This window comes from Xyrauchen texanus, chromosome 24 (assembly GCF_025860055.1).
Source record: "Xyrauchen texanus isolate HMW12.3.18 chromosome 24, RBS_HiC_50CHRs, whole genome shotgun sequence".
Taxonomy (NCBI): Eukaryota; Metazoa; Chordata; class Actinopteri; order Cypriniformes; family Catostomidae; genus Xyrauchen; species Xyrauchen texanus.
Window position 1 is genome coordinate 7,713,717 of NC_068299.1, and position 14,086 is coordinate 7,727,802.

At 36.3% G+C, this 14,086-nt stretch overlaps 2 protein-coding genes across 2 annotated transcripts; both read left to right on the forward strand.

Moving 5' to 3' along the window:
- Positions 1-1,878: 1,878 nt before the first annotated feature.
- LOC127618105 (homeobox protein Nkx-2.3-like) lies at positions 1,879-4,016 on the forward strand. Its single transcript, XM_052090360.1, has 3 exons — positions 1,879-1,986; positions 2,093-2,435; positions 2,899-4,016. The coding sequence occupies exons 2-3, from the start codon at positions 2,099-2,101 to the stop codon at positions 3,522-3,524; spliced, it is 963 nt and encodes a 320-aa protein (XP_051946320.1). The 5' UTR covers positions 1,879-1,986; positions 2,093-2,098; the 3' UTR covers positions 3,525-4,016.
- Positions 4,017-10,497: 6,481 nt separating this feature from the next.
- Positions 10,498-13,667, forward strand: LOC127618176 (homeobox protein zampogna-like). Its single transcript, XM_052090472.1, has 2 exons — positions 10,498-10,891; positions 11,549-13,667. The coding sequence occupies exons 1-2, from the start codon at positions 10,618-10,620 to the stop codon at positions 12,001-12,003; spliced, it is 729 nt and encodes a 242-aa protein (XP_051946432.1). The 5' UTR covers positions 10,498-10,617; the 3' UTR covers positions 12,004-13,667.
- The last annotated feature ends 419 nt before the right edge of the window (positions 13,668-14,086 follow it).

Below are 14,086 nucleotides of genomic sequence, written 5' to 3' on the forward strand. Positions count from 1 at the left end.
TGATTAATGGAGCAAACAAAATGTAAAACAAGCGTATGTTTCTTGGAATAACATGTTGTTGTAGGCTATTATACTTTTCTAATTCTATGTAAATAAATCTGAAGCGACCATTTTACATTGTTAAAGGATTTCATCTCATCACACCCACCAGTGCAAAAAGTGATAAAGAACGCAAAGGTTAATATTGCGAGTGATTTACAATGATTCCAAGTATTGGAGATGAAGTAAGAATCAAGTTTCTAAACTTTAATCTCTGGTATCAAATTCATCTCGACTGAAAGGGAATCGAAAAGTTCCCGAAAGTTCTTTAAAGTCTCCTTACATATAGAACTACACAGCTCCTTTTAGATTATTCTTATGGACATTTTTTTAATCATAATTAGCTCTGAAGGTATTGACAAGGAATATTTCACAATGATAACAGCAATAAGCAATAAGGACAAACAAGTCATTGCAATCGAAATCATCAAAATGACGATACTGCATGAACAATACCAAGACGTTTTAAGGGATTAGTCCACAATTTATAAAATAAATCAGACCTTTTAAAATAAATTCAAAACTTTTCAAAGCTATAAGACCTTCAACACTCTCGCTTTTCCCACAGATTGTTTTTTTTTTTTTTTTTTTACAGTAAATCTGATCGCCTGAAGGAAGCGTGTTCTCCTAAAAATAGATTTTCTTAACCATTTAAAAAATATATATTTTTTTTAAACCAAAATATATAATCAAAGCCTTATACTGTATATCCACACACACACACACACACACACACACACACACACACACACGTTGGGTTTCCATGTTTTATGGGGACTTTCCATAGACATAATGGTTTTTATACTGTACAAATTTTATATTCTATCCCCTAAACCTAACCCTCACAGAAAACTTTCTGCAAATTTATATTTTCAAAAAACATAATTTAGTATGATTTATAAGCGGTTTTCCTCATGGGGACCGACAAAATATCCCCACAACGTCAAAAATGTCGGGTTTTACTATCCTTATGGGGACAATTGATCCCCACAAAGTGATAAATACACGCTCTCACACACACACACACACACACACACACACACACACACACACACACACACACACACACACACACACCCTAAACCTAACCCTCACAAAAAACGTTCTGCAATTTTAGATTTTCAATAAAACATTGTTTAGTATGTTTTTTAACATATGAAATTATTAATTATATTCAACACATTGAATTATGGAGACACTAGAAATGTCCTCATGAACCACATTTATAGCATAATACCCTTGTAATTACCAGTTTGTAATCTAAAAAAAAGTCATCGTAAACCATTTAAACCTGCCCACACACACACACAAACAAACAAACACACGCAACACAAAGGATGTTCTAAAAAGTTGTTTAAATCCACGTTTTATTTTGTCAAAAGTTTGCTGCTGCTTTTACTCCAGCTGTCTGCTGGCAAATAAACGTGTGGTGCAGGTCAGCTCTAAATAGAATAAAAGAAGTTAAATCTCAAAACGATAAATCTAAATAGGCTATTTTTTACATGGTAAAGAAAACATGTTCAGGCCAATCAAGATCGCATATAATATTCTGGGCAGATGAATTGCATTGAACACAAGCGTTAAAGCACGACTCAGGCTACACTTTTAAAAAAGGTCTTCTTTGTGGATGAATCCTTTGCTCATCGGGTAGACTACATTTATAATTCATCAGACCAATATAACGAACATCGCTACTGAAAAAGTGTCGTGTGATATCGGGGCTCTTTTTTCTGCTGGTATGAAACCGTATATGCGTTTCCTTTGTGGATTGTGGGAAGGATCGTAACATTCCGCCCCGGTCATGTGACATCACCAGAAGAACTGCCTTTTGCTGCCGGACTCAAGGAAAAACACACAACAGTTTCACACCGACGAGTGGCGGTCCTCACCTCTCTTCATGCAAATCAACCAGCCATGACAATATGGGAGATTAATCGACACATTTAGGTATGTTTACATAAAATTGTTGCTTATCTAAACAATTGTTCAACGGGGCTTAGTGCTCGAGGCTTCCAGTTGATTTAGGAATAATATTGTGGATGTCATCCAACAGCGCCTGATGATGCTTCCGAGCCCGGTAACTTCAACCCCGTTTTCTGTGAAGGATATACTGAAACTGGAGCAGCAATCTCGCCAATTTCAATCTTTGCATCCAGCGCAACACCACGCGCAACTGCATCCGGAACTGCAGGAGAGATTTCAGGCACCATCATCCTGTTTTCTTAGAGGTGGAGACAGCCCCTGCTTCTCAGACAGCGAGGAGAAGATGTCTTTTCTGAACTCGCTCTCCATGCAGGATAGTTTAGTGGAGAGCAGTCTTTCCCCTCCGATGTTCTCCCATCCGGCACTGGGACACGTCGACAAACTTGAAGATGAACTTGAAGACCACGAAACGAGTGGGTGATTTGGATTTTAAAACTTGAATCCGAAGAGAACATCAAATTGCATGTGAGATTAGGCTTGCTATAGTGATAGAAAACGAAATGTGTGGCTTATTATGAATTTCATATCGTATTAAATGCTTCTATAAATATGAAATATGACATAAATCATCATGTAGAACTTGACAAAACAGAAACACTGGTCTATTGGAAGTGGACACGCACACCTAAAATTAGGCCTAACAAATTATAATGTTCATTACTTTGAGAAGACAGAATTCGCCCTGTATATTTATAGATTGTAGGTCTTTATTAAAAAAGCAGATTTTTAAAATATAATGCTATTATCTCATTTGGCTAAAGGTCTAGGATTAGTTGCATGCCATGTGCAGTGATTTTATCCATGCATGCAAATGCACAAAATGTTTAAGTGAGAGTTGCGAGTTTTTCTCGTGTTTTGTGTGTTTGTTTTTTTTAGAAAGCTGCGGTGCGATCATCAGATCCCCCGAGTGTGATGGTGATGTGCACTCGGACACGGAGCGAGCGCAGCGGCAGAGGACGCGACGGAAGCCGCGGGTTCTCTTCAGCCAGGCGCAGGTCTTCGAGCTGGAGCGGCGCTTCAAGCAGCAGCGCTATTTATCGGCTCCCGAGAGAGAACATCTAGCTAGCACCCTCAAACTGACATCGACGCAGGTCAAAATTTGGTTTCAAAACCGAAGATACAAATGCAAGCGACAGCGTCAAGACAAAACACTGGAAATGGCTGGACACCACCATCCGCCGCCACCCAGGAGAGTGGCAGTGCCGGTGCTGGTCCGGGATGGCAAACCGTGTTTAGCGGGATCACAGAGTTACAACGCCTCGTACGCTGTGAACCCTGGCCCATATAGTTACAATGGTTATTCATCTTATAATAATGCCGCTTACACAAACCCATACAGCTGTACATATCCAAGCCTTCCATCTCTTCCGACAAACACATCCACCAATGCGCTGATGAGCATGAGTCTGAACAACCTCGGAACATATTCTCAAGCTCAGACAACACAAGGGACGCCCGTGTCAACGTGTCAAGGGACTTTGCAGGGAATTCGCGCATGGTAGTGACATTACAACCCTATCTCTGTACATAAATGACAGCTTTACAACATTATCAGACAGTTACCCATGTTTTATAGGCCTGTAAATTGTATCACTCGAAACATACGCAGGGTTGTGTATAGTCTACCTTTTCAGTATAAGCTTCTGTGAAATTCTTATAGCAACCTTTCCATGATGCCATAACGAATACCCATGAATCCATAGCAGATGAACACATTAAGATGTGCATTGAAAGCAGACTAGTTTACAGCACCGACATCTCACGATAATCAAAATAACAGAGTCGTATCATATGCGTGTTAAGACCAGGTTTTTGAAGACATTCCCTGACCATTTATGTGGGTCTTTATGTTGGCATCCATACTCAGAGACTTTTGCTTTCTCAGTCATTGCACAGAGGAATGAACGTTTATTAGGCATACAAAGAATGTTACGAAAACTGACAATGTGTGATGTTGTGCAAACCTACCATGTAAAAAAATAAAACAGTAAACTTTCCCATTTGGAACTCAAAATTATTGAAATTATAAAGGAAGAATGAGACTGGTAGAAATCGATGTCTTGCTAAAGTAAAAAAATATATATAAATAAATAATAATAAACTGCCTATTATATATATAATGGAATCGATTGGAGTAAATGGTGTTATGATTAACAAAGAAATTCGATTATTATTATTATTATTTTCTTAACAGTCTGTATATAACAAATGATCACATGATCAGTCATGAACTGACTAACGTTTTTTTTTTTTTTAGTTATTTTATTAAGTATATTCTTCATGCATGACAAAAGTTATCAAATACATTTAACGGAAAGCCTTTTCCCTGACCTACCTGAGTTTGAAACAAATTGGTGTTATTTCATGTAAACATTTCTAACATTTACGATGTTACGCATTTTTAAAGCAATTGTCAGTTTAGCATGCTAAACAAATAAACCTCACAGAAATATACACAAATCATGGCCAGGGTTACCCGTAGCTCATACTGGCCCGTAAATGAGCTGCTTAACCTACGACACGTTTTTCAAAAGCATCTTTATCTAAAGTAACAAGTAAAAACGCTCGTACATTAAAGAGAGCCTCAGATCGCTCGTATAGGCCTTCTTCCATTGAATGCCACTCAAGGAATATTCTGGGTTCAATAAGTTAAGCTCAATCGACAACATTTCTGGCAATGGCATAATAGTATTGATTACTAAAAATAATAATAATTATTATTATTATTATTAATTATTTCGATTCGTCCCTCCTTTTCTTAAAACAAGAAAAATAAAAGAAGCAAAAAAGGCACTTTAAATGGAAGTGAATGGGGCCAATATTTTGGAGGGTTTAAAGGCAGAAATGTGAAGTTTATAATTTCACAAAAGCACTTACATAGATTTTTAGAGTTATTTGAGCTGTTAAGTCATGATTTTTAAGGATTTACGGCGTTACGTCGTCGTTATCATAAATAATAAAAAAAAATAGCATATTGTTTAGGTCTTGTGGCTATACTTTTGAAACAGTGAGTATTTTAACGTGTCTCACTGTTACCCATATGTTTTCTTCTTTTTTAAAGGGGCGACAAATCGAGAATTAATTGTTGTGGTAATTAACATTAATCACACTTGCTGTTGATTCATCTTAACTTGAGTTGAATCCAGAATATTCCATTACACTGGGGAACACAAGAGAAAGATTCGTTTATCAGAGACAAAGAGGCTCGAAATAAATGACATATTTTATACACTTTTATTCTGTGCGTTCCACGCAATAGCCTTGACTTACAGGACAGTCAAACCTAGTAAATAATTTCAGTTGAGATAGGCCTATAGCATACTTTTATTAATAAGGCTATATTAATTTCAAGAAAAACATGATACAGTTTCCTAGGAAAAATACTCCTTCCCTCTTTCTCCTCATCCTCTTCTTCTTCCAATATCAGGCTTAAATCTGCTGCCATGACAATCAAATATTGCATATTACAGTCTGAGCCCTATAATGATACACATTGTGGAATTGCATACTTGAGTTTTTCTTGTGACCCTTTTCTTTTTTTTTTTTTTTTTTTTTGTATAGCTGAGCATTACAGTTTTATAAAACCCCAAATTATTTACTTTTATGTATTTAGTAATGTTCAATCACTTTCAACACTGAGAAAGAATGCAACATGTAGTTTTCGCACACTTTTCTTGTTGGTGAGCAAGAATACAATTTTGCGTAAAATATAAAAGTTCGAAGCACCTGCAGACTGGCCAACTCGTAAATCAAAATTACGAGATAACATATATGCTAATCATGATTATTTTATTATTGTTGTTACTTTAAAAATATCAAACAACAAAAACAGCAATAGAAATTGGACATTTTAGCTATAACTGAAATTCATGGGAAAATCTGAACGGACAACAATAAAAATACAGATTTTCCTTTTCCTTTTTTATTCCTTTAATAGCATACCAGTTTACTTAGATTTCATAGTAGTAAAAATAACACTGCTGGGAGCAAAAACAAAGTGAATGGTTTTATTGGTTTGTGGATTACCGTTGGCCATTACGAAGGGACAACCAGCTTGTCCTCAAACCCATTCACGAGTTCACCAGTGCTCACACTCTTATAATGAAGATTAATAGAAGAGTAAACACAGAGTCATCGGGGGATTGTCTTTCTGCTAACAGCAAGGATGAACTGTTCCCCTCGCTACTGCAAGGCCAGTTGGACATACCTGCTGTCAGGGTAAGTGGCCCAGACACTTCAATGTAAATACTCATGGCGACGGAGCGGCGATGCCTCAGGACGCGTTGCAATAGAGAGTGCTGGACTAGAGATATGAATCTATAGAGAGGATTTTTGGACGACTATCAGGAGAGGGTGTGGTTAGTTTCCCAAAACGGTGTGTCATGCAGGCTTGGATATGGCCTAGCTCTTGAATCAAATAAAACACTGATGGAAACCTCTGTTGGATTGCAAAATTCTTAAAATATTACAATTGTTTTAAAATTGTGAAACCTTACCTGACCTAAGAATGTCAGGAGAAAATATGTTTAAAAAGTAGATAAAAAAAAAAAAAGATCTGTTTAAAGATTTTAGATTAGATTAATTTTGTTAACAATCTTATAACTTGGTTCAGACTTGAAATTCCTAAACATATAGGCCTACAACAAGCAGATAAAACATCCAGAAATGATTGTGGCAAGAATTCAAGGAATATAGGCCTACTGGTTATCTGTAGAGATATAAAAACGGAAGGAAAAAGGATAAGTTGGAACAGAAAAATTATTTCAAGAGAGCATGGGTCAAAGCTATAAGGCCACTGGATTCAGCTTATGAATTGCAAAGATAGCGAACAATTTATTGGATGTCAAGGCAAAAGGAGAGGAAGCTGAGTGAAATTGGGAACACAAAAAAATCTCTAGCAGAAATCCTACTGATACCCAGCAATAGCGAAATAAATACATAAATACAGTTTTATTTTATTTTACTTTGTATTTCCTCATAAGGCATAAGAAACATATCACAGTAATTGTTTTTTGAAAAACAAAACAAAAAAAAGAATTCCTATTTTATACATATTTTTACAGGACCCAGTGAATATGAAAATTAAGGAATGTTTATTTATTTTATTTTTTTCAATGGAAAATTAAGTTTGAAGTTTAAGTTTGCTGCCGGACCACCGGGAAAACTCCCGGTTCTCCCTATATGGCCAGTCCACCCTTGACGTAACCATAGCTTATGGACGCCTCTGTATTTACCGCAAATATGATCTGAAGTGGGGAGGAAAGACACATTTCTAGGTAAAGGGCAGCATTAACATTAATCAGCAGCACTAACGTGTCATAGCCTACTGATATTTTCACAAATCTCCCACGCTATGTGTGATATATGACATGTTTTACAGTAAAAGTCCACTATAGTTGAGTGCCAAAGCTTATATGTAATTTATACTGTCAGCACCTCTGCACTTGAAGCTGGACGATGGAAAGCGCCCCCTGGTGGTGTTGACCTCCCATCCAATCACAATGCAGAGCACAAATACGGCAGATCAGTATATATGAATAAACTGGAAAATCATAACGCTCACGTTATCAATCATAAATCTTCGCTACCTTGACTGTTAGATCATGACCATGAACGGCTATACTGTATGCTTCAGGCAATGAAACACACTCTAACTTAAATATGAGATATGTAAGACTGCACATTCAGTTCGACAAAAAAAAAGGTAAAAAAAAAGATGAAATTCAGCAGAATGTTTCTCCAGCGTCAGTTTGAATAACAGTAACACGTCAGACCTCCCAATACAGTGATATAACTTACTCATCATAAACAAAATCAGATAACTGTTTATTTCGTTGATCGTGTGTCTAGTGGAAGTGCAAACAAAGGAACCGCATCCTATTAAAGTCAAATGTTTTAAACATGAACCACTTATAAGATATGAGTCATTTTGGTTTGTGAGCTCTATTTTAAACATGACCCTATATACAAGTGGCACATGTTCTTGTCATATTTTTATAAGTATAAGTATTACTTATAAATTACTTTATAAATAATTATGTTTCATTTACGGGGGAGTACACGGATTTTTAAGACGCTTTTTGTACATGTTTTGAAAACAGACTCTGCTAAATTACCTTTTTATACATTAGTTCACAGAATATGAATCACTTACTATTTGGCATACAATGATGATTTATTTACAACCCAGGGTGGAGGTAGAATGTAATAAGTTCACCACCCCTAATAGTCTTAAATGCCTCATTGTGTTGTTTGTCACAATGCTGCCTAAGTCAATTTGCGGTAAAGAATTTATAAGGAAATAATTCCTTATGATATCACAAAGAACATTTCCACAAAAAAGAGCTGTAATTTATTTAGGAACTGAATAAAAGAAATAGCTATTATCCCCAAGCCTAGCAACAAGGCACATGGCAGGTGATGGGTGGTCCAATGCCAAAAGAACCACAACAAAACACTGCTGCAACACAACTGTTAGGCCACTCCCATTATCAAGGCAATATTTCAAAGTCGATGTGTACTGATTCAATCCATGAATTGTATCCTAGCCCAAGATGCATCGTTTAGCATACAGTATTGAGGTAGGCCAGAAAAGAATCACCACATTGAGTTTCGAAGTCATGGGATCAAACTATGTTGCAGTGATTTGCTTACATTACACCAGGCCTAAACTTGCACCTAAACATGCAGATCAGACGTCAGCTAACGGTGTCTTTGAAAGCCACTTGGAGGCGCTACAATCGTATTTCTTGAAAACACAAACGGAGCCTATAGGTGCAAAATGGCACTGACGAAACATGCACAACAAACTCAGAATATGTGATAAAGCAATACGCAAATTCACAGTAACTTCACAGTAACTAATTAGCTTATTAGAATACCAAACCCAAAAGCATGCTGTGTACAATTTGGTTTTCAGGGCCTTCAATATGTCTATGCACTCATGTACGCGTTATACATTATACAGGTAACTATTGTTTACTTAAAACACATTTCTATTCAATTAAACATTGCGTTTTTTGTGCTTCACAAATGATCGAATAGAAAGCACGTGTGAATTTGCTTTTAAAAACAACATAATTAGGACAACATATACAATTCTTGATTTCAAGACCCAAAAGTGGAATTTCACCCAAAACTTCCAGTTAATCATTTAATAATAATAAATCACATTAAATAAAAAATGAACATGCTAATCTATATAAATAGCAAACATCCGTTTAATAAATAAAGCAGTGCACGATCAGTGCAGAGTACATAGACAATAACATTTGAATATGATATAATATTCTATTATATCACATAATATGAAATGCAGAAGTAAATCGTCACACACAAAAACTGCTGAAACTTTAAGTTTAAAAAACTAACAAATTTGTTTTAGAAAAAATATATTAATGATCACATGGAAGAAAAACGTAATACATTTATCTAATGCAACATCTAATTACAGCACTGTTAAATGCTGATAGGTCATTTTAATCATTTTGTCCCATCTTAAGTTCGTCTGATGGGAAACATACGATAATAGAAATGTGTTGAAAATGAAACGTCATCTACTGTTTAAAGGAAACATCTAAATTACGACTTAATATGAATATGAACAAGAATGTATTTGTATTTGCTTGTCTCTATAGGCTCTTTAGATGTCTTTGGGTTTATGCTCCTTAATAGGTCCTATTTAAAGTGTTGAATAGGCCTACATCAATAGGCTACTGACATAAATATCGACAATATTTTACTGGACCTTGGTTAAACAAAATCATGAATAAAACAATGCCAAATAATTGAATTAGCCTTGTCGTAATTGTGCAATAAAAGAAAGATTTAAATTGAGTTTTGTGGGTATTATTCATTAACCATTTAATCGAATGTCTACATTAAGCATCATGTTAAAAACATTTCTGTCCTGTTATCACGAGAACAAAACAAATGTTTTGAGTGGAACAGAGGATCAATGTGGGGGTGTGTTTTAAGGTATGTTTAATAAATGTCCTCAATCGGAAATATTTTAAAAACCAGTTCGACAAGGCAAGTAGGCCTACAATATTTTAACGTATTAGGAACATTAATAAATTAAATATTAAATACGAAGTATAACGGGTTGGGTTATGAAAGTACAATATTTTTTCTTGGGGGATTTGTGATTTTCTTGATATTCTTTTTTGGAGACACGTTTTTAATCAGTGCTTCCTTTTAAATTTTGACCCCACCAAGATGTTAATGCTCACTTAACAGCTTATATAAAAATGTCCACATAAACTAACAACACTGCATCCAATAGTATACACGTGGAAATAAACACATTTCGATGGGGCTTAAATTCGACACATCTACTTTACTGCTCACAGGAATCCGAGGGAGGAGCAAAGCGCACCAGAAACCCAATTGGCACCGCGCTTGGAAAGGAAAGAGAGGGAACTGATGCACACATGATATTTTCTGACACTTTGCCTGTTGATTGGGTCAGAAGACGTTTTGCCGCAATTAACGAGAAAGACCATTACACTGTGGACTAATTCATCGCTATGAAACAGTCTCCCACATAGAAGCGTATCGGACAACCATACAAAGCAAGTTACGTAAATGTTTTAAATGGCGAATACCCGCACCTCATTTTCCATTCATAACATCTTAAACCGTGATTCTGAAAACAATGTCCGTCTAAATGAGGAATACGCTGAGGGAAATGGAGACACGGAGGCACAGGATTGTTCCAGTTCATCTCTGTCGGTCGGAAAGACTGGAGTGGAGAGCGCAGAAAGGCGCATCTCTCCCTGTGTGTTCACGTTAGACTCATTCTCTGATCAGCATTCATGTGAGGAAGAATCAACGGGGGAAGACACTTCACAACCAGATAGAAGACACGGTGAGACATTCGCACAACTACACAGTACATTAATGCGCAACCGGTTAAAACTTATTTTGAGCGCAAAATTAAGAAACACTCACTATAAATTAAAATTGCTAGTCAAAACTGACGAAGACATAACTATACACATGTTGTACACCTAAGATAGACTGATAGGACCATTTTTGACTTCGTCAAGAAGACAATAATTCAATAAAACAATCGAATGATTTCTTATTAGGATTCTATTGGTCAAATAATCTTCACTCTGCATCATATTTTGGCCCATTTAGTTCTTTGTTAGTTCTGTGTAAGGTTATAGCTGCAAATGGTCAATATTAAATCAGGACTAGCGTTAAACAAAATGTGATACATTTGCAAATGTTGGAATCTAATGGGTTAACAGCGAGATGTCAAGGCAATTCATATGCAACTCATTTAGCATAAAACGCAATTCATAATTCAAATGCATAATTTCTCATTATGATTTTAAATATCCATCCAAAATAGATTTTGCTCGTCAATGCATATTGTATTTTGTTGTATGAAGTTATTTGTGAGTTTTAAGTTGTTTTAGCGCATTGAATCGAGACTCTTTTAATCTTGGAAATTGCAGCAGCACAAGGCCGCCGATTTGCCACACATAGCCTAATCCTGTGCATTGTTCATCTACAGATCACGATATTGACCGAGGGAAGCCACAGAGCTGTAATTTCGGAGATAACTCTAAATCGAGCAAGAAAAGGTCTCGTGCGGCGTTCTCTCATGCGCAGGTGTATGAGCTCGAGCGGCGCTTTAACCTGCAGCGGTACCTGTCCGGCCCAGAGCGCGCAGACCTGGCAGGAGCGCTCAAACTGACGGAGACACAGGTGAAGATTTGGTTCCAGAACAGGAGATACAAAACCAAACGGCGACACGTGGCGACCGAGCTTGCGACAACTCCCACTGCAACGCTGGCTAAGAGAGTGGCGGTGAAGGTGCTGGTAAAAAACGACCAGAGGCAATACAACGCCGAGAATCTACCCACTTCGTCCGTTCCTCCCTTATACCAGTCTTTCCCTTACTATCCTTACATGTTCTGCTTCCAGCCGTGGATCTCAGGGGACACTTTAAGTGGTGGCTTGTACTGATCTACTGGGGTTATGGCATCATGTGGACAGTGACTATGGAGTTTTGTCATACCCAAACAGACATCAGCCAGCCAGAAGTGAATTCATGCAGAAGGGAACAGACAAAACACAAATCGCATTATTCCAGCAGAGCTGTAAATACCAAACATATCTATAACAGACTGTAGAATGGCATAGGCCTACTCACTCTAACGGCGAAATCGTAAAGATTCATACGACTTTTCTAAATTTGGCTAATTCGAATGATATAGTAGGACTGCACTTAAATGAATTTGTACGATTTTCACTGGACATCGTTTCAATACATCACAATTACTTCTGTCACACAACAGCTTCCTATCATGTTTGACACTCAGGGTTTGGGAAAGGGTATAATATTAATAAGCCTGTCCTTAACACATCACTTACTTCTGCATTAGCCATCAGGCATTTGCATGAAATCATACACATTCATACAACGAACTTCTATGAAATCATACGAAATGGCCAACTCGTAAAATATGTAAAAATTTTCATGAGACTGGGTTGAGAATGGTCTAAAAATCCAAAAGGAAAACCAAAGTGGGATATGATACACTGATGTACTATTATTTTATACTGATGATTAAAGCAGAGACAATTCACTCTATAGAGATTTTGTCAGGTCTGAAGTAGCCTAAAGCTGTTAATGCTTCACAGTGAACTCCCAAAAATATTTAGACACTTAATCCACATTTAAAAATGTATTCTTGTCATTGCATTACATTAGATGGCAACCAAAACAAAAAGTGTCATCTGCATAGATGAGGTTAGGTTTTCAGAATTACATTTTTCATTGACATTTTTTTCTTTGCATTTATTTTTAACTAACTGGTCCAAAGTTCGGTATATTGTGAATGCACAAAGTCAGTTACATGTACAGGTGCCTTAATAATCTTTGCGTTAAGAAACATTTACTTGAAAAGTGCTTGTGCTGTCTTTCCTAAAAAATTAAATGCCACATGGTTTGACATTTTGATCTCTAATGCAATGACATTCATACACTTTTAAGTCTGGCTTAAGTGTCAATATCTATTTTGGGGCCACTGTAGCCTATATAGTTTAATATACAGATTGTATCAAGTTTTGGGATTTAGGTTAAGGGTTAGGTTAGGGTTAGGATCTTATTCTCATTCATGGCTCATACCCCAATCCTGTAATACACAAGGGCAAAACAAAACAAGTTAAACAACTTATTCTTTCATCAGTATAAAACACATGTATTGCTGTATGTTAATGATCCCTTGTTAGCCTTTGTTGTTGATTAAATTTTTTCTTTATTTCCATCACCATGGGAGGTTTACAGTAAAACGAATCTTCCATATGCTGTAAAACAGTCTACCATGTCTTAATATTTGCCAAGACCACTGTTTTAATATAATATCTAAATTACATTTATTCTCACAGCCAATGACAACTGTGAAAGAATACAAGTCTAAATAAGATATAACATGTTTTAGAACAAATAATGAAATAATGTGGCATGTCTGAGAAAATAGCTGCAAGAGCAAAAGGCTTAAAGGAGGATTGTCAACATGAGATTAATGACTATATGGCAGCAGTTTAAGAGGAAACAATGATTAAAAGATTATTTGTGGATATGGTTTGACGGACGATGCAGTACAGACCAGCATACAGAAATAAACTCCAACAATCCACAAAAAAGTGTAAGTCGTTTTATTTTACATAAATAATTCAACACCATATTAGATAAGAAACCATCACAAATCTTTTACTAGGGTCATGTTTGACTGCGCTCTACAGGGTTTTTGGGCTCCTGCCTGAAAATATTCTCACTCAAATTTAAAAGCTCCCTGTTCACACACACAGTGGACTCATTTAATAAAAATTATCTGTCTAATTTTACAGATAACCCCCTACATTTTAAGAAATTATTGAAATAATTAATAAACAACAATGCATATGATTACAATTGTATGATAGACCTTTTTTTAATACTTTTTTTTTAATGTCTGAAGTTTAAAAGCATGCCATTTCAGTTCTGTGTCCTCAATTTTCAAGCAAAAAGTCTTGTTTCATTTTGCTGGATGGCAGGAAGTACAAG

Excerpts from the sequence above, each read along its gene's own strand:
- LOC127618105 (XM_052090360.1), top strand. The coding sequence starts at position 2,099 with ATGATGCTTCCGAGCCCGGTAACTTCAACCCCGTTTTCTGTGAAGGAT. Across the intron at positions 2,436-2,898 it reads ACTTGAAGACCACGAAACGA|AAAGCTGCGGTGCGATCATC; the intron begins GTGGGTGATTTG and ends TGTTTTTTTTAG.
- LOC127618176 (XM_052090472.1), top strand. The coding sequence starts at position 10,618 with ATGGCGAATACCCGCACCTCATTTTCCATTCATAACATCTTAAACCGT. Across the intron at positions 10,892-11,548 it reads ACAACCAGATAGAAGACACG|ATCACGATATTGACCGAGGG; the intron begins GTGAGACATTCG and ends GTTCATCTACAG.